The following is a 23632-nucleotide window of genomic DNA, read 5'->3' on the forward strand; positions in this document are numbered from 1 at the left end:
GATAAAAGTGGGGGAGGAGCTCCATTAAAGCAAAGAAAGCCCGACATGTAACTCATTCCTGAACCATCAAGGGAATGGAGTTTGGTTTTTAAGAGATGAGCAGGCTGCATCCCTAAATCCCAGCACTGCAACCCCAGCTGCCCTCCCTTCCACATCCTCCCTGAGATCACTCCACCTCAAAAGACCTCAGGTTCTCTCACTGCCTTCCCCATCCACTGTCCCACATGATCCAGAACCCTCTCAGAGATCCTGAAGCTAACTAAGGATCTTCCACATGTACTGGATCATTCCTAGCTCAGATGTTTGCTCCTAGACAAGGCATTACACAAATGATGACTGGCCAAGCTTAAGCCAGGCTTTAGGATAACAACTGATCTCCATCTGCAGCCCATCCCACAGGAAAGACTCTGATCTGCACCTCCTTCTTCCTCCTACAAAATTTCACAAACCCCATGTCTAAAAGAAAGGCTTTTGCTGAAGAGATGCCATGAAGCTCATCCCTCCATCCTACAGGAAAGGAAGGATTGGTCCAGCCCTGATGGAATTTTTGTTGGCATCAGTAAGGGGGATAACCACAAAATCACTGGCTGCAGGAAGAAGAGGAGCTTGCTCCTTTGGGAATATTCAAATAATTAAGGTTGGAAAAGACTTTAAGATCAGCAAGCCCAACCATCAACCCATCACCACCACCACATTCTCCACTAAACCATGTCCTCCCTCAAGTGCCAAATCCATATTTTATGATCACTTCCAGGGACAGTGACTCTGCTATTTCCTTGTTTCAATTCTTTGCCACCTTTTCCATGAAGAAACTTTTCCTAATATCCAATTTAAACCTCCCCTGGTACATCTTGAGGACATTTACTGTTGTCTTAAGCAAGTCCTAAAGACTTAGGCCCCAATATCTTAGGATTCTGTTTTCTTCCTTCATTACTAAGGTTTCTTCATCCTCCCCACCTTCATTCTCTATCCACCACATCTTCTGTTCTACAAACAAATCATCATTTGTTTTTTTTTTTCCTGACTTATTAAACCCCCTGACAGAAGGTGGTCAGATGCTGCAGGATCTGAGCCTTGCGAGGGAAATTTCCTTAAAGCAGGAAAAGTGGGAAAATCAAGGTTGGTTTAAAAAATAAAGATGCTACCAACAGAAAAACGTCAAAGTAAGAGAAGGAACAGCCCTATAGGATTTTTCCAGCATCACAGCTGGGGAAAAAACTGGTTGTTTGCAGAAGACAGGCCAGGAATAGGATCCCTACCTGCCTGGACTGGAGAGGAACTGCTGAGAGGGGCCACCCAAAATTACCCTGAAACACAGAAAAAACTGTTCCTGTTTGGAGCTGGAAATAAAACTTTTCCCTGGGCCAGTCGGGAACAGAGCAGGTCGTTCTGAGTCGCCAGGGCTGTGATTCTGTCACCAGGCATGACAGGGGAGGAGGGAGGCAATCAATGACATCAGCCAGGATGGAAATAACGAGTGCTGCTGCCTGGGGCCACTCGCTGTCCTGCCACCTCATCGCTCTGCCTGGCAGGGCAGAAGGACGCTCCTCCTTCCCTTTGCAATTTCACCTTGCTTCCTTCTTTTTCCTTCTCTTCCTTTCTCCCTAATTTTTGCTCTCCTTTGTCTTCTCTGTCTCCTTTCCTTTGGCTATTTCCCACAGCATATTCTGCCTTTTTTTCTTGCTCTTAATGCGTTTTTACGGCTCTCCCCCTTTCAAATTCTCTTCATTTCTCCCCTTTCCTTCTCTGGCCTTCTGCAGAATGCTGTGAAAAGCTACTCGATTTGAGTTGTGCTTTTTCCATTACCCTGCTCTGGCTCCAGGGTCAAACAGGCTCCAATTAGAACAAAGTATTCCTTAATGCTGTGCAGTTTGCCCCAGACCTTACAACCAAGCTGTTCTTTCTGCTTTTTCCATCCTTTATTCCAAGAAAGGCTTGAACAAAGTCTTTATAGGCACAACATCACACCAATAAAATCACCGAAAAATTAAACCATTTATTCTGCTCTGAAATTAAACACGGGCACACGAGTTTGGAATTTGGGGGGGCTGGGCTTTGTTTGGTTTTGGAAACGTGTTTGCTATTCATAATAGTTGCCTTGAGCCTGACTTCCTGAACATTTGAAATTAAAGATTCATGAAGTCAGAGAATTGCAGGAGCTCTGGTTGCAAGGGACATCTCCAGCTTTACAACCCAATTTGCAGCTTGGAGCAAGACCAGCCCTAACATCAGGTGAGGCTGGTGATGGCTTTGTCTGGATTTGGGAATTCTCCAAGATGGAGAGCTCCCATCCCACAGGTGCCCATTCCAGAGCCTCAACTCTCTATTGGCGACAGAGTTTTCCCTGAGGTCGCACAAAATGGAGGTTTAGATGGGCTATCAGGAAACATTTTTTTCACTGAAAAGCATTGGAACAGGCTGCTCAGGGAAGTGATGGAACCTGCATCCCAGGAAGTGTTAAGGAAATGTCTGGATATTGCACTTAGGGACGTGGTTTAGCCGTGAACTGAACGTGGCGTTACCAGGTTAACGCTTGGACTGTCTCGGAGATTTTCTTCTCAGCCTAAATTATTCCGTGCACCTCCTGAGCTACAGTTTGTCTTTTCCCCCTTGTTAAACCACCAGGCACAAGCCAGAGGAATTTGGTTTTATAATTTTTGTAACTGTCCCACAGGCTGTGACCAGAGTGCCCTTTACATCTTTGCAAGACCGAGCAAGTCCCTCTCTCTCCCCTCACAGGTCACAAGCTCAAAGCAACCAGGCTCATTCCACTCTCCTGACACAGACCTGGACCAGCTGGGTGGGATTTATTCCAAGAATTGCACAGGAATGGTTTTGCTGTGCCACTGGTCCAAAGGCTTTTTATGACTCCTGTGAAAATTTTTTTTAAGCCACACTGCATTGATTTCACTGCTGGTTGGACAACTCTTGTCAAAGCAGGGAGAGAGGTGTCAAAATTGCAGGAAAATAATGCTTTTAGCAGGGCTTACAGAAGCAAACAGCTTCCAGAACAAAAGGTGTGTGTCAGTGCTGGAGAAAACAACTCAGGAGGGTTGAATGACCAAGAGGTGAATGTGCTCTTGTCAGCTGCCAAAAAAACACTCATTTTTTCAATCCTCAATTCAGTCAGATTCAGGATTTCTCATCCAGGCTCAGACCCTGTGGATATCACATTTATTCTTCATTGGGATGGGAAATTTCCATGTACCCTGGGCATGCTCAAGGGAAGGCTCAGTTTTCTCTCCCTGGACCAGCAATTTCCTGCAGAAAGACAGGGAGAGAGGGAGAGCAGGACACAAGCATTTCCTCATGGATGTCAGGATTGGGCCAGGGCTGAGAGGAGATTTTTTGGTGGGTCAGCCTTGTAAGAGGTTTACAGGGTTCACTCAACTCAAAAAAGATGAGAAAGTGAGAAAGGACCGAAATATTCCTTTTTTTCCCACAGAATCACAGAATAGTTTGAGTTGAAAGGTATCTTTGAAATAATCTAATCCCATGGACAGGGACACTTTTCACTATCCCACGTTGCTCCAAACCCCATCTAGCCTGGCCTTGAACACTTCCAGGGATGGGGCAGCCACAGAATTCCTGTACAGCGTGTGCCAGGATCTCACCACCCTTACAGGAAAAAGTTTCTTCCCAATATTTAATATAATTCTACCCTCTTTCAGTTTAAGCCATTCCCCCACATCCTCTCACTCTGTGGCAGCAATGGCAGTGTCCAACAACCCAAAAAACTAAAATTAACCCTATCCTGAATTAAACCTGTAAAAAAGTCTTTCTCCACCTTTCTTCTAACACTTCACATATTGAAAATCAAAATAAGGTCGCCCCAGAGCCTTCTCTTCTCCATCATTTAACCTCTGAGAAGGGCTTTGAGGTCCCTGCACGAAGATCCCTTAGAGGCATCATTAATAAATCATCTTTTCACACCTTCTTGCAGGAAGATGTGACACCTTCCCAGCTCAGCCACTGCCAGCCAGGTCCAGAAGTTTTCCACCTTGCTTTGCTTTTCCCCTATCAAAACCACAGACTTCCCATGTCAAAGCTAACAGTCACCCATTATCAGGAACACATTTGTGGAGCTCACATTTGTTATTTGGCCGGTCTAACAGGCAATTCTGTGTAATTACAACACACAAAAATCACCCAGAGAGGCGACTTAACACGCTACTATTTATTAACAATCACCAACTCTTCAGTGGGTATTGAGTCTTCTCACAAGACACAACGTGACAATTTGCTTTTAGTAAACAGCTTTGAAGAAGTTTTCAGGGCAGAGGAGTGGTCACTCAGCCTCTCCTTAATGGGAATTGTCAGGATAATTTCCTCCAGGCTGGCAGGGGATTACAGGAGTTAACAGTGGGCATTACGTACCTGCCAGTCAGCAATGCTGACTGCCAGGCTGGAACTCCCAGGCTGCTCTCCCAGAGCCTCAATGTCCAGTCCTGATGTCAAGGATGGAAGGATCAGGCCCATATTAATGCTGAGGAACTCTCTCTTCCTGACCTGACAGCTGTTCCCAAACGTTTTCACCATCATTCTTTAAAACACTCAGAGTTTTATCTGCTTTATTTGTCCCTTTCCAACTGCACCTCACTCAGCCAAGCTGCTGAAATCCTGGTTTTCTGGAGCTCTGATGAAGATCCTTGAGTCACTCTGCATCCCTCTGCCAGCTGTGGCTTGGGAAGCAGAGTGAGGAGCTGGAGACCCCAAGGAGGAGAGCAGGGTCTGCTGCCAGCTCACCCACAGGTCAGCTGTGGACACACAGCTCCTTCACTTCAGCCAATCTTTTCAAAGGCCTCTCAGCTGATCTGATTTAGGGGGCAAACACTGACTTTATCTTCTTGGGGGCCTATTTCGATCCCCTGGACATGGAAGGGAATAATACTGCCCCTCCATCTCTCTTCCAAGGCTTAATTCAGCTTAGATTCCTGCTGTGTGCTAATGCCTTGGGGGGGTCTTAGGGCTGTGTCACAACAATCAAGCACCAGCACCTTAATTCTCTGATGTTCAAGACCTTTGGGAAGGATGGGGGAGAGACAGGACAGAGCTTTTGGCTTAACTGTTTGTGAGCTGGTCTGATGGCATGGCTGGTTTTTAAACCTTTGCTTTCCATGCATATGGAAAAATCATTCTGTTCCAGCCTTTCCCTTTAAGGCATAGAGAAGAGAAAATAAAACCATTTTCCACAATGAAGCTGGCAATAATCAAAATGGCCAATTCCTCCATGGGCAGGAGCTTTTTGCTTCTGAGAAAACAGGGGCAGAAGTGAATTTTAATCACGCTGTGCAGCAGCACCGACACAGGCACTGCAGGAAACAGCAAACCTCAATCTCCCCATGTCAGTCCTGGAAAACCAAATGCTCCAGGATCCACTCCACTGCCCTGAGATCAAGTGTACAATGCAGGTATTCATACAAACATTCAAAGCAGAGGGGGCTTGTCCATACTGCTCAGTGCAACATTAATTCTCCAAAACTCCTTGAAATGAGGTTGGGCTGAGGTGAGGGTTGGCTGCTTCTCCCAGGCAAATAATGGTAAGACAAGGGGAAACGCTCTCAAAAAGAGGAGAGGTTCAGTTTGGATATCAGGAAAAATGTCTCTGTTGAAAGGGTGGTTAAAGCATTGGGACAGGCTCCCCAGGGAAGCAATAGAGTCATCATCCCTGGAAATGTGTAAAAAACAGAAGCATATGTGGCACTCTGAGATATGTTCAGGGGGCACGGTGGGATTCAGTTGAAGGTTGAACTTGATGATCTTGGAGGTCTTTTCCAACCTGAACACTTTTATGATTCATGGACCATGCCATGTCCTGAACATTGCTGGTTGCCACAAGCTAAGACACATCCAAGGAACATTATAAAAATGAAACATTAGGGACAATTACAGGAGCTGTTAGAGCTGCTCCTGTTCTAGATCTGCCTCTGCCATAGAACTTACAATTATTATCATTATCATAATAATCATTGTTACTACTACCACTATTACCATTACTGGCATTATTTTACCATAGGGACATATGCTCTGTAACTACTTTAAAAATGAGTCTTCTTTCCTGCACCCTCCTACTTGGAATTGCCCTTTCCTTGTGCTACATGGAGAACAACCAGTTCAAATTCCATAACTGACTTGGAAGCTCATTGCCCTCATCCCTTGCAGCTTCCCAGCTGAGCACCTTGCAGGGAAATGTGGTAAGATTTACACATAGCTAAAATAAAATAAGTCCATAGCAGACTGGGAATGGAAAATGAGAGTAGGATCCAGACTGTGTTTATCCTGATTTAAGCAGTATTTTGGTTCCATGCCAGGCAACAGCGTTTCACCAAATTACTCCAAACTAGCCCGCTGTTTGTTTTACACTATCAGTGGCATGCTGAAGAGTGGTGCCAGAGCAGCAGCTCTCCCCACAGCACGGGCAAAACGTTCCTTCCCCATTCCCCTCTATCCTGCCCTTTGGAGAGACCCATCTGAGGAGTGGGGAACACCTGAGGTCTCGGTGTCTGCAGGATGGCTCCTGCCCCAAATATTCAGACCACCCGTCTGCTGACCATCACAGAGAGCAAATACCCACTTTCCCTTTTTCCTGACTGCTGAAGAGCAGTCCACAAGAAAAAGCTTCCTCCAAAGCACAAGGAATGAACATTTGGGCAAAGACTGCACAAGCCATGCCTGAAGCATCTGTTAAAACCTGCCTTTATCCAAGACCTTTTAATTCAGAGAAACAAAGAATATCCTGAGTTGGAAGGGACCCAGTGGGATCATCGAGTCCAACTCCTGGCCCTGCACAGGACACAGGACACCCCAACACTCCCACCTGGTGCCTGAGAGAGTTGTCCAAGAACTCCTTGATCTCTGTCAGTCTCAGGGCCATGATCATTCCCTCTTCCAGTGCCTAACAACCCCCTGGATGAAGAATCTTTTCCTGATATCCAGCCTAACCTCCCCTGACACAGCTCCAGCCATTCCCTCAGGTCCTACCACTGCCACAGAAAGAAAAAATTGGTGCTGCCCCTCTGCTGCAGACCCTGATGAGGTCTCCCCTCAGTCTCCTATTCTCCAGGCAGAACAAACCTTAATTATGACTTGCAGATGCTCCTATCCCTCACTATTCCATCACTATTCCTGACAATGGCTCCTGACCCAAACTAAGGCTGAACCAACAACCTTGGAGTAAAACACCCCCAGTTCATTGCCAGTTCTCAGAGGCTTTCAGGGCCTTCTTGGCTAAGAAAAGATGATGAGGGGATTTCAGCCATTTGGGTTATTCTGCTGTTATGAGGATAATGACAGCTTTATTCCCACTGCAATCCGAGGAGCCCCTGGGATCCAGCATGTTTCCATCCCCAGCTGGTCACTGGGGAATTACTGGTGCAAATTCCCTCTATGAGAAACAGAGATCTCCAAGCAGCCCTCGAGGAATCAGCCTCCAACCCCAACCCCCAACTCATTCACAGCTGAGTGATTGGAAAGCAAAGCTGTAACAGCCCCTGGATTTACAGCTGTACTGAGCTGATATAAACAAAATCAAAAGTGGCCCCAGCAGTCGGATATTCCCCACCTGGGGAGATGCAGGCATGATTGCCATGTTTAAAAAGAGGAAAAAGAACCATTCTTCATGGAAAATGAACGCATTGTCTCACTTGTGGGAAAAGAGGGAGTCATTTTGCTTTCACGGATTTATTGAATATATTCTGTATATTCCTGTGGTGAGCAGGGCAGGTAGGCAGCCAGCAATGGAACTGCAGGCTGAGTTTTGGCCGGCTGTTATCACACCCAGCACAATATCAGTTTCTTCATTAGACACTCCTCACATTCAGAGGGACATTTTGAGCTCAAATACTCCCAATTACAACTCTGACATTACTTTTCCATCCATATTGCCCATTTTTGCTTAAAGATTACCAAAATCTTGCCAGCAGGTTTATCTACCCAGCTATTACTTGACAGCAAAAGTATGAAGGGCACAAACCTTTCATAAACTGCTTCAATTTGGACTTAAATGAACATAATAATAATGACTTGCCCATTTCCTACCGCATGGCAATTTAAGGGCAACCTCAGCCTTTCTGCAGGGCATAAAGGGCTCAGAGGTGAAACAGACTGTCAAATTTACCTAAAGAATTGCTTTTCCAGGCCAAAGTACAACGGAGATGGGTGCAGAATAATAGAAGAAAGACAAGCAGCACTCAACAGCTCGCCTGACTCTTTGAACGCACCGTGCTCAGTCCCTGAAGTGCTTTGAAAAGGAAGATAATCTCATTTAGCACTAATTCTGACTCCCGCCCCAGGAGCCCATGAAACCCAGCCTCCAGCACCCACTCGTTACCATTTTCAAACAAGCCCCTTTGTGATGCTCCCACGCCATCCTCCTGCCTTGGGAGAAGCTCCCCGAGCTCCCAGAGCTCCAAACCTCCCCTGTGAAGCCCTGCCTGGTGCAGTGCCCACAGCCCAACCCCGGCAGATGTGACCACCTCGCCATGACTAATAACCTTGTGCTGTTTACACGGGCCCCCACGCCCGCCCCCATCCTGGCATCCTGGGGTTCCAGATGGAAAATTCAGCTGAATTTCCCACACTTGGGTCAGGGTGGCTTTGTGGCTCAGCACTGAGCAGGGCTGGAGTGGTGCTGAAGCTCCCGAGTGGCACAAACTGCAGGTTGTAAATATGAGATGACAGTGGATCGACAGCTACAAGTGGAAGTGGGAAGTTGTGGACAGACTTGGTGATTTTTGGCTTTCCCACCTGCCTCCAGTGCACTCCTCCCCCTCCCACCAATGTGCTGCCCCTCTGCCATGTTCCTCTCTTTATACACAGCAAGGCACAGACACCAAGGGGATCTGTATTACAGAATTCCAGGTAACAGTGGAAAAGACCTGACAAGCTCAGCTCACGCCTCAGCCTGATGCAAAACCATCAAAACCACCCCCAGCCTCTTCAAGAAAACCTGTGCGGATGGAGTCTGGGCTCCTGACTATCCCTGCGGTCAGAAGGTTTTCCCCTGTGCCTGAATTAAATCTCTCACTCTGCAATTTGAGCCCAATCCCCAGCAGACAGAGAAAGCAGATTATTCCCTTTCCACAGCCACCTTCAACCTGTTTGAAGATTATCATCCTCTTTCCCCTCAGCCTTTTTTCTTTGAGGAAAGAGCCAAAATGTCTCACAGAGCTCAGCCATCAGTGTGGAGGCACCACACCAAACATCTCTGACACATCGTCCCCTCCCACACGCCCTCCCACACTCTGGGCCGTGCCAGTCATCCTGCCTGGACCCAGAGCAGAGCAATCCCAGGCAGGTAACACTCATGGTTCACATTTCTGCCACTCAGATCTGCTCACAAGCGAGGCTGAGCGCTGCTTTCCGAGCTCTCAGGAAAGGGAAAAGTGGGAATTGGGAAGACCCTGGTGTCCTGGCTTAAATCCACACCTCCTTAGCAGAGCAGTAAGCTGTGGCAGGGTAATAGGGCAGCTGTCACACTTGCTAAGCTGCCTTCATGGCAACGAGCCATTAAGCACTGCAGCTCAGAATAAGCACCAAACCCCTCAGGAATGCCTGGACATGCAGCATCCCAGGCATTCTCAGTGAGGCTTTAATCTGAGCTGAAGAGAGGGGACCAAGCCCAGCCCTGCTCTGCTCCTGGGGTCACTTGGTTAATGCCAGCGCCGCTCTCGCCTTTCCACCGAAGGGTGAATTTGGCTCGGCATTACTCACGCTCCGGCACTGAATCCCACAGCGGCTTTAAGCTCCCAGCCACTTGATCCTGCTCCTCTCCCACGTCCCCTTCAGATGGAGAGATACAGGAGGGTGATGCAGCATTTGCCTGCAGAAGAGTCCCTGCCAGGGCTGCGCCGAGCTCGCCGGCTCCGGCTGGCGGGGGCCGAGCCGCAGCCCCACGCTGCTGCAATCCCACCAGCTGGAGTTTTGTCAGGAGTTAAAGACCTGGGCGAATCCACCAGCGCTGAGCAGGAACTCGGGGAGGGAAGCTGTCAGCTGGGAATATCTCCCCAAGTACCCAACGGGATCGACAGACAGCGAAATCCGCAGACAGCCGCCAAGGAGGTGGGATGCTGGATGACTGCTTATTATGCTGAGCCAAATCCTCCTATTATTACCTCCTGTGCTACCTGTCTTCTTCTAATATATTCAAGTGTTGTCTCTGCTAGAAGCACAGTGCTGAGAGGGAATTCCTATCCCACTCGTCTCTCATGCCTTGCCTGTGTATGTTCCAATATCAATCACTTATTTGCTAATGGGATCTTTTATTAGGTATCTGTGTATGGCACACAGCAGTGGCAATCTCCAGTCAATTCTCCCAGCTGAATAACAAACCCAGGCTGCCTCTGGCACCTGGAGCACACCACAAGCTCTGTCACTGATCCCCTTCCTCTTAAAACCCAACTTAAATCACCTGTACATCAACTCCGCGTCCTCTTCAAACTCAAATGAGATTTAACCCGAATTTACTCTGCAACACAAACTGACAGACCCCATGTCAGTGACAGAGCAACCCTTTAAAACCAGGTGATTTCCAGCAAAACAAAAATGTAGGGACACAAGCCAGTACTTTCTGTTAAGAGGGCACTTTGGAAAAATAATGGAGGGGGTTAGACTGTGGGTTGGCAAGTTTGCCCCCCTGACAGCATCACACATCCTGTCTTCTCCTTAATCACATTAAGAGAGAGAGTAGGAGGGGAAGACTGTCTGCCCAGCTGATTCCTACCCTGTCTTCTCCATTCTATCCACGCCTGCTGAAACTCAGGAGGGCTAAACTGGATTTAGTGACAAGAGCCTCCCTGCTGAGCACAGCAAAGAGCAGCCTGTGATTTACAGAATCACCAGCTTGCTCCTACAGGCTGCCACGGACTTCGGGGAAAAGCACCCCAGAGACAACACAGCAGCTGCTCCTGCTGTGGAGCAGGAGATGGGCAAAGCCCAGAAATCCCCAGCAGCACTTGGACCACATCCTTCCCCAATCCCAGCACAGAGCTCTCCTGGGATGAGCAGGAGTCCAGCTGGAGTGGCCCTTTGCCACTCCCACCTTGGCATCTCCGCACCCAGGGAGAGTTCAGTGGCAACAGAACAAATCCCCAGGAAATCTTAGGCAACATTTCCAGCTCAAGAGGCACAATCAGCTCCTAAGAGACACTCTACACACAGCAGCATCCTGGAGAGGACGGGGTGATTGCAGGAAGGGGTGCCAGCATCGCGAGCGCGGGAGCTCGCAGAGGATTTGGACCTCAAAAGCCCAAATGTTCGTGGCTCAGCAATGTTCACCCTGGCACAGCTCCTGCCAAGCAGGCAAGAGGAGGCTCCTAATGCTCTGTCAGGGAAATGACAGCACTTGGTGCTTCCTGGAGCACCCTTCAGGCTGGGGGCACTGTGCAAATGTGGATGCACAGAGCCCGGGATGTCACCTGCAAGGGTGCTGCAGCTGGAGAAAGGGAAGCAGAAAGCAAGGAAGTGCCTAGCTCAAGGTCACAATTTCACTGACAGGCACAGAAAAGCTCTGGCTGTAGCCACAACAACACACCCAAATACACCAAACTATTCCCTAAACCTCTGTGCAACCTGACCAGAGTCTGATGGCTCAAAGCCTGGCAAAACTGAAAACTTCCCTTCCTCAGAAAAGTCCAATTTTTCAATTAAAGAGTTAAAGTTGCAGAAAAAGCAGAACCAATATTAACTCAGCCTGGAAAGTGTCGTGAACATGAGAACTGTCAGTTCTCAAGGTATGCAAAAGGCTTTGTTCTCATCCAGACTCCACATTTCACGTGATAAATGATGGAAGAATATAAATGTTAAAATGTTCACCTCCAAATGAAGTTCTCCAGTCTTATCTAAATAAAACCGATATAATTTTCCATCAAAATGTAATCAGAATTGCTACACTCTTACAAAATATTTGATTCATAACATCAACTTTTTTTTTCTTTTTTTTCTGCTGGGAAACCTGGATCTCCTCCCTGTGGAAGAGAGGCCCTACAGAATTTTAGGAGCTTAAAATAACCCACCTTGTGTGTGTGCACTGTCCATGAAGTACAGAGAGATCCTGCAGCACAGGACAATCTTTTCAGGGGAAGATCCTTGGGACACAAGAAGATCTTTGAAGGTCCCTTCCATCCCAAAAAGGGAGGTTTTGAGGGACAAAAAAATAAATGCTGTGAGTTTAGAGAGGAGCTTTATCCCCATGGGTAAGAAGCACACCAGGAAAGGTGCTTCCCATTCTCGCAAACTGGAGATAACACTGAACAAAGCCTCTTGCAATGTCCTGGGATATAAATCCTGGAATCATTAAGGCTGGAAAATATCGCTGAGATCATCCAGTCCAACCATCAACCCAGTGCCCAAGTGCCACATCCACGTACTTCTTGAACCCTTCCAGGGATGGTGACTTCACTGCTTCCTTGGGCACCCTGTTCCACTGCTTGACAATCCCTTTTCTTGAAGAATTTTTTTCCTAATATTCGATCTTTTAGATTTGCCCCACTGGCAAAACTTGAAGCTGTTTCCTCTCATCTCACAGGTCAGCTCACTGCCTGGCCAGCACTCACCCAGGCCAGCACTGCTACAAAAAAACCCACAAAACTCAACAGCTGCTGGTTTTGCCTGTCAGAAAACACCAACACGGAGGTGAGACGTCCCAAAAATTCAGCGCAGACATAAGAAACTCAGCACCCCTACAAGTTCTTGCCACCAGCTGCAAAACTTCATCAAGCCTAGGAATGAGAGGAGAGCTCAGATGCCTCTCTCTGATCAGTTTTCTGCAGGAAGGACCAGTAAGGAGGGGGAGAGGCAACAGAAATGCATTTGTCAAGTTTTACTCCAGCCCTAAGGGCTGCACAAATCACAGAACCATCAGTTTGGGCTGGAAGGGACTTTAAAGATCATCCAACTCCAACCCCCTGGCTGGACAGAGACATCTTCCACCAGACCAGCTTTCCCAAAACCCCATCCAAGCTGTGCTTAACCAAGCTTTAAAGCTTGATTGACTTAACAAAGGCCAAGCACAAAGTGGAAAGCAGCAAAGACAACACAAGCCAAACTCAGAGAGACAACCAAAGAGTGAAAGGCTTTGCTGCTCATCCTCAGGCTCCTGCTCTGCTTCCTCCCCACCTCCAAAAATTGCCAAAATATATTGAGAAAACGACCACCACAAGCCTCACATGCAGCTCTGTGGTTTCCTTTTGCCCTTATTCTCTGTCAGCACAGCTTCTGTGCAGGTGTAGCACCACAGGCATTGCCCTTCCAAGACAGGCAGGGTATAAAGCTAAAACAAAAAGACACTCCCAAAATGCTTGTCTATATTCCTTGATTTAGGAGGTTTTAATCTTTCACGATGGTCAAACAGCAGTTGTGCCAAAGCAGGGCATGAGGCTGCCTCTGTCCAGTGGAAGTAGCAGGGGAAATCAAACACAAATCTGAACTCCAGCTTTTGAGCTGGATCCGAACAGCTCCATCACAGTTTAGGGATGTCTGTCTCCCAAACTGACTCAAAATAGAGCACTTTCAGCCTCCAGCTGCACTGAAATCAAGGAAAACTGCTTCCTTCACCCACTACACCAGCATCTCTCAGGTCCCAGCCCAGGCAAACTGTCCTTGGCCAGTCCGAATCAGCAGCAACACTCGTCCCAAAAGCCTTTTTTCACTGCAAAGGAGCTGTGCCCATACCAGGGTTACAAATATTTCAAGCTGCCAGGGCCAAAGGCTCCAGAAGGGAGATTTATAGCAATAAATAATATTAATGACACAGGCGGACGGAGCTTCTTGTCCTGAGAGCTCCAAAGGCACATGAAAAACTGCACCATAAATGTCACCACCGCAGACACCAACGATGACGAGATGCCACCTCTGGGGACAGGAGGCAACGTGGGCTTGTTCAAAATGAGATTTGGGGAGGAAAGCGAGGGAATGAGGAGCTGGATGAGGCACAGCCATGCAAGCTCACAGGGCAGGCACAGGCAGGAGATGGGTCCCAGCTGGTTCAGCCAGGGTGGTGCTCCCCATCATCATCAAACCCTTGGACTGGCTCAGTCGGGGGATTCAGGAGATATTCCAGCCCCAGTTCTCCCCCCAGCACAGCCAAAGGACTCATCCTGATGCTCATGAGTGGACTCAAGGCTGGGAAAAAATGAGCTGGGAAAACACAACCCAACCAGCAGCCAGAGGAGTTGGAAAGAGGGCAAAAGAAGCAATTTTAGGCCTAAACCCCATAGGAGCAGCTGTGAGTTTAGTTGCAGATATAATAAAACATGCCTGGGGGAAGGAGCTGTATCCTCCTGCAGCCAAGCCCACTCTCAAATGCAAAAATACTTGCAGGGATGATAAAGGGCTGACACCCACCCCGTGTTATCCAGATAACACTGAAACACCTGGAGCTGATGGAGCAGCAGCATCTGGCCACATCAGATTAACCATTTTTTTCCCAGGCTGCTTAATTAAATAATACCAAGCAGTGTGTGAACACAAAATCTACATAAGAGAAACTTCTGTGTTAGCCAAGGAAAAGATTCCCTTTGCTTTTCCCACACTTCTTGACCCTCTGCCCACTTCCAGAAGATGGATCAGCAGAGGACCTTCCCCAGCAGCTCAGCTGCACATCTGGGCTCACCTCATTTCAGGCATTGCCTTAGAAGCCTCCCTGCAGCAGAAATCCCAATTTATTTTCCCCAGCCATGCAACCTCCCAAAACTTTGTCAGGATAGCTTGGAGTCCTTCCCGTGCAGGGCAAGGCTCACTCATTGATCACAACCTCTGGAGCCAGACCTTAAAGCTGCTGGAGCTTGGGGGGAAAGGTGAAGCCCTGCAAGCTCCCAGGGCAGGTGACAAATCCCACCTGGCTCACCTGAGATCACCCTGTCCACCTCAAGAAGGCTGGAAACTCTCCTGGAGAGCACCAGCCCAGCAGCTGCTTCCCTGCCCACTTGGTTTATGGTGGCAGGACAAGGAAACAACAGCCCATGGAAGGAGATTGGGTGCAGGGATGCCAGGATTGATGCAACCAGCTGCTTCCAGAGCCCTTCCAAGCGGGAACACGCTCCCAGTCCTACCTCTGAGCATCCTTCGGCCAGAATATCTCTATCTGAGACCACAGAGTTGGTGCCTCTGTCCAGAGGAGCCCAAAAGCTGCTCTGCCCAAGAGCCCAGAGCCCATTTCCCAGCCCTGTGGTGGCTGGGCCTGCTCGGGGCCCAGGCAAACACAACCAACACTGTGTCTTTAAAACCACTTCAGTGCAGATGTTGTTTCCATGGTAACTAGTGGACCAAATACATTAGTGTTTCTAATAATAAACCAAACCTTCATCTTGGAAAATGTGATCCCCCCTCTCCCTTTACCACGCTCACCCTTCCTTTCTTCCTTTCCCCTCCCCTTTTGCCGAATTAAGCCAGCATTTAACGAGCAAGCCATAATTAGTAAATAATTGCAAGGGCCCAGTAACTCCCAGTGCCCAGGCAGATGGAGAAGCTTTAGGTGGAGGAGGGGGTGGCTTCACTCTGTGAACCTGGGAACTGTCCAAAAAGGGATGAACTACTTAAAAAAAAAAAAAAAAGAAGAAAAAAAAGAAAATAAAGAAGGAAAGAAAACCAAATTCAAAAGCACAAGGTGGAAGAGAGGAGCCTGTGAAGCGTCTTTTGACCACCCCAGCGCCGTCTTTAGTGCCCTGGCACCCTCCCCGTGCTCTGACTCAGGGTGCAGCCGCCCAGTGATAATTTCTAGGAATCTCGCACTTTTTTTTCCGGAGGCTCCGTCCGAGACGCGGCACCGACTTCGTGTCCCCGACAAGCGGCCAAAACTTCACAACTCCTCCCCTCCACGCTCCCCGATTCCAGAATGGGAACCCCGCCACACACACCCCAAAACTGCGAGGGGTAGCGGCAAGGACGCCGAGGCGGGGATGGAGACAGGCGGGGAGAGAGGGAGGCGGAGCGGGGCGATTCCGCCCCCCCAAAAGAAGCCACGTGCGAAAGATTCCGTGCGTGGGGAGCCCACGGCAGTGAACACGCCTGCGGAGGCCGGCGGCTCCCCACGCTGAGCGGGATTCACGTCCCAAGGCACAGCGCAGGGATGGAAGGATGGATGGGGAGGACGAGGGGAGCAGCGCGGCAGCACCCGCGATGTCCGCGCGTGTGTGTCCCCAAAAGCTGCGGTCAGGGTCGGGGGGAAGGGGAGAGGAAGGACGGCGGGGAAGGAAGGGGGAGGGTTATGCAAAGCCTCACGCTGTGTCGCCACGGTCCCGGTGACACCGGACTGCAGCAGCAGCGGCGGCGGCAGCGCTCGGGGCTGTCCCCGCCGCGCCTCCGCGGTACCCGAGAGCAGCGCGCCGGGGATGCTCCGCTGCATCCCGGGCGCGTCGCCTGCCCTCCCGCTCCATTCCGCCCTGTCCCCCGCGTGTCCCCACGCCTCCCCGGCCCCTCCGCTCCTCCCTCCGCGGTGCCGCCGGCGGGACTCACCATGTCGGGGCTGAGCTGGGCTAAGATGGCGAAGGCGGAGAGCCGGTCACACAGGCACTTGGTCCGGGAGGCGTCGAGCGGGACCGTTCGGCAGCCGCGCCAGGACCAGGCGCCGGGCGGAGAGGCGGAGGCGGAGGCTCTGCTGGAGGGAGGAGAGCAGGGAGGGAGGGACGGGGCGGCGGAGCGGGGAGAGAGGGAGAGCGGCCGTCAGGGCGGGCGGGGAGCGGGCACCGCGCCCCCCGCCGCCCCCATCCCACCAACCCCCCAGCGGACCTGCGTCTCCATCCTGGTCCTGGTGCTGGTCCGTGCGCGGCTCCCCCGCCCCGCTGTGACCCCTCCATCATCCCCCTCACATGTGAACAGCTCCCTGCAGCCCCCGGGCTGCCCGGTCTCACGATCGTCCTAACCCTATAGCCCTGCCCCACATATCCCATATACATCCCCCTAACCCTATAGCCCATCTATCCCACATGTGCACGCATAACTGCACTGCCTCATCCCACACAGCCACCCCATGGATGCATAACCCTAGAGTCCTGCCCCACATATCCCATATACACCTTCCTAACGCTATAGCTCTGCCCCACATATCCCATATACACCTTCCAAACCGTATAACCCTGTCCCACATGTCTCATATACACCTTCCTGACCCTATAACCCTGCCCCACATATCCCATATAAACCTTCCTAACCCTATAGCTCTGTCCCACATATCCCCTATACACCCCTCTAACCCTATAGCCCTGTCCCACATGTCCCATATACACCTTCCTAACCCTGTAGCCCTGTCCCTCATGTCTCATATAAACCATCCTGACTGTATAGCTCTGTCCCACATATCCCATACACACCCCTCTAACCCTACAGCCCTGTCCCACAGGTCCCATATACACCCTTTTGCCTCTATAACCCTTCTACTTATCCCACACGCACTTTAACCCTACAACCCTGCCCCACATACCCCCTATACACCTTCTTAACCCTATATCCCTTTCCCAGTTATCCCATACACACTTTCTTAGCCCTGTGCCCAGTCCCACATGTGCCATATATATTTCCTTAAGCCTATAGCCCTGTCCCACTTGTTCCATATACACACCCTTAACCCCACAACTCTGCCTCATTTATCCCACACACCTGTGCACAACTTTCCACCAACACATCCATGCACAACCCTAAAGCCCTGTGACACCCACCATAATGATCCACACGTGGGAAACACAGATAAATAATCCTACAGCCCTGTCCCTACACAACCTGAACACACCTCCCCATCCCTACAGCCCTGTCCCACATATCCCATTTATGGATATAACATTGTGGACCTAAAATACACCTCACTGCCCCCACAGCCCCATCTCTACACCCCCCAGCCCCTGCTCCACACCCCATATAGATGGGTATAGACCTCCCCCAACCACGGGAACCCCAATTCACAACTTCACCCCTCCCTTGTTCCTTCTCCAAAGGCCAGGCCAGGACCCTCCTGAGCCCTTCCCCACATTCCCAGAGCTCTGGGCATGGCAGGGATGTTCCTCCCTCATGGCCAGAGGGACCTGAAGACATCAAAGGGACAGATCCCTGCTTTCTCCTGGCATCCTTTCAGCCTGGGGAGAAGCAGCAGAATGGGGAAGGGGCCATAAATGGGGATTTCTCCATGGTCTTTATCCCACGGGGGGATGATTTCATCAGGGAAAATGATTGCAGCCCCATCTCTGTGCAAGCACAAGGGGCTAAGCCAGGGAAAAGGAGAATCTGCTGCTCTGCCTCATGTGCTGGGACAGTGGGGACCCAAAAATTGCTGTCATTTTCCACCCATTGCTTCTGTGTCTTGTGCAGTCCTATCTCCTGGTATATGATCACTCAGGGAGTGCAGATGCAGAGAGCAAGTGCAGAAATTCAGTAAATGGGGAGATCAGCATCCCTGTGCATAACCTGGGCTTCACAGGGGCCTGAGACAGGATGTGGAGGCAGAGCAAAAGGGCCATCTGCCATGAAGGGACGTGGGGAAAGATGTCCCATCTCCCCAGCTGACCATCCTCAGAGGAGGGGACCTCGGCAGCAACGCCAGCAGCGAACCCACGGCAGCTCCAGATGGAGCCAAGCTGCTCAGCAGCCTTGGGTGCACCACAGATGGCCTGGACAGCTCTGTGCTGCTGGCTCCAGGGACCTGCCCTGAGTCACAGACAAGTTCTTTGCAGGTCTTGACCTGGTGCAGGCTCTGACCTGCTCCTCACACAACGATTCTGAGCCTCCCTCCACGTCCCTGTGCCACCATGGCCCGGGTGACAGAGCACCAGCACGTCCTGCTCTCAGTGTCCCCTCACGTCCTGTTCAACATGTGACACTGAGCTTCCCTGAATTATTTCTGGTTTGGGTTAGAGCACTGTTTATAGTTTAAAAAAAAAATCATAAAAAACTCTAAGTTAATTTTACTGTAGAAGTTGTAGGCAATACACAGAACCTTTTTTTTTCCTGGTACTCATCCAGAGCTTTCTAAATATCTGGACCCTACTAAATGTCTGAATGTCCCATCCCTGGGAGTGACCAAGGCCAGATTGGAGGGGGTTCGGAGCAACCTGGTCTAGTGGAAGGTGTCCCTGCCCATGGCAGGGGGTTGGAACTAAATAATCTTTAAGGTCCCTTCCAACCCAAACCATTCTGTGATCCCGTGGTTCTCCATCCATCCATCTCATGGGATATAAATCTGTCTTCTCCAGATCAGCAGCTCTTCACATGATTTTCTCTGAGCTGTCACATCATCTCTCGGAGGCTTTCAGACCCTGGCATTGTTCTTTGCTCTCTTTCATGCCCCTTCTGACATCCCCCAACACCCTTTCTGGAAGGGACCAGGAGATCCAAGGCCAGTCTCATGGGAAATCTGAATTCTGTATTCTCCCTTCTACGTGCTGCTCGTATTTCCAAGATCTGCATTATTGAGTTGTTCTGTTTATCCACTGTCACCGAGTAAAATGGCTTATTTATGATGTGTACAAATAATGATAAATTCCTAGACTCCAACAACCAGTTCTGTATTCTCCTAGAAAGTATTAATTTAGCTTGACAAAAATCTATTTTCCATAAGTTGATTGCTATTAATGCCTCTGTTTTAATGAGCGTGCTATTATTCAATTATAATCATAATATTACCCACAATCCCTAAATTTTTGGATCCCTCTTCAGATGGATATTGTGCCTAAGACAGATGTGAGGTGGCTGTGCTTACACACACATGCTCCTCTCTCCAGATTTGGGGAACTCTTCCACCTTCCTTTTCCTAAAGAGCAATGATCCCAAATTAGTCTTAACCTGCTCTTTTAAAACCCTCCCATTCCAAATTGCTCTGTCCTGTTACTCTTGCACACATCTCACTTTGTTGGATGATGTATAGCAGGTTTTTCAGCTGCTGGTGTAATGAAAAGTATTTCATTAGGCTGGGTTGTGGATTAAGGAACCAGGCTCTCTTCCAATTACAGAATACAGGCGTTTATTGAAATTCCTGCATTATTACAAATAAATCTGTCATTTCAAGCTAGTGACAAACCAATACCATCAGGATTTATTGTGGGTTTAGCAGACTCTGAATTTTGCTTTTTATTCAGCTTTGCTGGTCTGAAGAATAAAATTCCTACACTTTTTTTTTCTCTTGTATTTTTCAAGCTTTTAATTTGCATTGCTTGCTGTCAATTTATCCTTTGTCTAGATTTCCACAGCAGCTTTTACTTGCCCTCTCTAACAGACTGTTTGTGGGGTTTTTTTGTAGATATTTGTGCATTTGGCTTGTGGTGGGGTTTTTTTGTTAGCTGAGGAGTTTTTGTGCTCTTTTTCATTTATGGGTTTGAGGCTATCTAGAAAATTTCTTTAAAAAGGCCCCTAACAATAGAATTCTGGAATGGTTTTGGAAGAGACTTTAAAGATTATCTTTTTCCAACCTCCTGCCATAGGCAGGGACACCTTCCACTAGATCAGACTGCTCAATGTCCCACCCAACCTGGCACTGGACACCTCCATGGATGGGGCATCCACAATTTCTTTGGAAAACCTGTGTCAGCACCTCTCTGCTCTCACAGGGAAGAATTTCTTCCCAATATCCCATCTCACCCTGCTCCCTGGCAGTTTAAAGCCATTCCCTGTGTCCTGTCACTCCAGTCCTTGTCCCAGGTCCCTCTCCAGCTCTCTTGGGGCTCCTTTGGCCACTGAAAGGGGCTCTGAGATCTCCCTGGAGCCTTCCCTTCTCCAGACTAAACAACCCCAGGTCTCCCAGCCTGTCCTTTCATCCTTAACTCTACCCTCAGCTTTTTTCTGTTTAAGCAGCCTTTCCCAACAAATAGAAATACTTAAATCTCCCATTTTTGGAGCATCAATTTTGTTTACTTTGCCACACACAGACACCCCCTGCCCCAAGGAACCTGAACTCCCTTCAAATGTGGGAATACATTTGCCCTCACATCACTTCCAATCCCAAAGCCCAGCTTTTCTCATTTACCAGCTTTCAAAGTAAACTAGGACAGATCTGGGCCATACATCAACAGAAGTAACCTCATCCAAAAGGAAAAAAAAAAAAAGAAAATATATGAGAAAACCAAAAAGAACAGGAAACCCCAGGGAAAGTATCAGAAAACAAATAACACTCCCCAGATGCTGTGCCTGGTCTCACACTCCCATGGCAGAAAAGCTGACAGAACAGCACTGAATGCAATATTAGGATAAAATCTATCCAGGGCCAAAGCCACACTTGGCACAGCCTGAAATCCATTTCTAGATGCACACAGAAAGTGCACAGTGATATTGAGGCAAGAAAAAAATTAAAAATTAAAATAACCACCTTTTGCTCTTCAAAGACCTGGTCTGGTGCCTGCTTATTTATCCTGTTGGACTCAAAGAAAGCAACTGGATCAAAGCCATCCAGTTCTTGCTTTAAAAGCTGCTATAAATCACATAAAGGATGGGTGATGTGGATGTGCTGAGTCAGGAACTTGGTGTAAATCACCTCAGAATAAGTCCAGCTACATCTTTTAATGGGAAACAAAAATCTGGCCTTCATTACTACCAGTGATTATTAATTAATTAGTCATTACCAGTCATTAAACCACTCAAATGCTCCAAAGACCATGTTCATTCCTCTGGTTTTACTATCCTCAGAAGAATAACTTTTCTTTCATCCTTTCCTTCCTCTTTGCAGATCTCCCTAATTACCTCTTCTCGTTGCCCTGCAACCCTTTGGATACCAACACCTCTGCACCCTTTGGGGATGGAGCTTGGAGATGGGTTGGGAAAAGCTGTTTGGAGGTAGGAGGACGTGGCAGAAGAGCCATGAGCCTCTTCTCACTGATTCCCAGCATGGATGTAGAATCCTGGAATGGTTTGGGTTGGAAGGGGTCTCAGAGATCTCCTCATTCCAACCCCCTGCTATGGGCAGGGACACATTCTTCTATCCCAGGGTGCTTCAAGCCCCGTCCAACTTGGCCTTGGATAATTCCAGGAATGGGGCAGCAGATCTGGGCAACCTGTGCCAGGGCCTGGTGAATTTATTCCTTGTATCTGATCTGAATCTCCTCTCTTTCAGTTTCAAATCATTCCCCCTTGTCCTGTCACTCCATTCCCTTATCCCAAGTCTCTCTCCAGCTCTCCTGGAGTCCCTTCAGGCACTGGGGCTCCAGCCCTTGGAGCATCTCCATGGCCTCCTCTGGACTCATCCAGCACCTTTATGTCCTTCTGCTGTTGGAAGTCCCAGAGTTGGATTTGTTGTTGGTGAGGTCTCACAATAATTCCTTATGATTTTGGGACAACCCATTCATGGTTTGTGACTATTTGAGCCTTTCCAGCATCACTTGCTGCAGATCTCACCCTCAGTACCACTAAGAAAGATCTAATGGGATTTCTCCAAGGACCAGGGAAACACATCTGAGGGAGTTTGGGTCTTGCTGGTTGCAGATACCTGCCCAGATAGTGTTTGGTTCAACCATCAAGTATTACCAACTGCCTCATAGTTCAGTGCAGACTTGAAATCCTTAAACTCAAATTTCAAAATTCAGTCGCTGGATTTTGCCATCTAAAGATTATTTCACTGGCAGCAGTTCAAATTACAAAGCAGATAGATTGAAAAAAGGGCATGTTTCACATTTGAATGCAAAATCCATTCACCGTGGGCCTGATGAAAAGCTCTGTAAGACAATGGGCTATTAATGAACAGGTCCATAAGGGGAGGAACATTTGTGTGTTCATGTGTGCCTGCCTGTAGGTTCAGGTTTCATTTGTAAAGCAGTAGAAAAGCCTTTGATACTGCCAAAAAATACACTGGGTTTGTGCTGGGAAATCCGTGCTCAAAGCTCAGAGGCAAAGAAAAAGAGCAGAATTTGAGTTCTTCACAAATATTGAATCCAGGTACGCTAATGAGGGAGCGGAATTATTTCCAGGCAGTCTCCAGAGTGGAGGCAAGAAGGAGGAAACTCTACTAAAGGGAAAACGTGGGCAGAATATTAGAGGAGAGTGCAGTCAGAGTGATTACAACCCAGTCAAAAAGGAATTGTAGAAATCCCCAAACCAGACTGGCGTAAAAAACGTTGTCTGGGGAGGGTGAGCAGGGAACCTGACAAGTCGGTTCTGTCTCTAACGTCCGTGGTCAGATTTATCTCCGGTGTAATTCCAATGATGCTGCACAAGAAATTGTCTCACCATATGTTACAACATGACTCTGAACATCATTTGAGCACTTGATGGGGAAAAGCAATTAGGCACTGTCTTGTAGATTTAAACAGGAGCTAAGCACATGCTTAAGGACTTTCTCAAACAGAAATGCTGCTCTGAACAGGAATTTGCACAAATGGAAAGCTTTTGTTGTGGGAAGAGCCATGGAACAGAGTTCTTAAAATTGGGGTAGATGTTTGAGATCTTAGAAATACAAGGAATATTCAGAAGTTTTTTTCCAACCCAACCAACTCTGTGGTTCTCTGACTGTTCTCGTTTCACGTGGGCCATTCCCTCTTCTCCAACCAGGCGAGTGCTTGGCACAGGTCCAGCTGGCAGATTGATTATTAATTTGGAGAACAAACCAGAGATGAAGTCAAAGTTAATCCTTTTTGTGGGATTCCCAAAAGCAATTTTCATTTCCAGCCAAAGGCTGCCCCAAGGATCCTTTCAGACACTTTGGCTCTGCACAATAGCCCGGTACACAAAAAAA

At 48.6% G+C, this 23632-nt stretch overlaps 1 protein-coding gene across 1 annotated transcript in view; it reads right to left on the reverse strand.

Annotated features, from left to right (window-relative positions):
* The window catches only part of ADGRB1 (adhesion G protein-coupled receptor B1), a gene marked incomplete at both ends in the record, with an annotated part of 203242 nt that overhangs the window by 69033 nt on the left and 110577 nt on the right, over positions 1-23632 (reverse strand). Inside the window, one exon of the mRNA XM_084209835.1 lies at positions 16450-16591. Within this exon, the coding sequence (XP_084065961.1) occupies positions 16450-16591 (142 nt within the window). The remainder of the gene's footprint in view (positions 1-16449; positions 16592-23632) is intronic.

Source organism: Fringilla coelebs (genome assembly GCF_963513975.1).
Source record: "Fringilla coelebs genome assembly, chromosome: 1".
Classification (NCBI taxonomy): domain Eukaryota; kingdom Metazoa; phylum Chordata; class Aves; order Passeriformes; family Fringillidae; genus Fringilla; species Fringilla coelebs.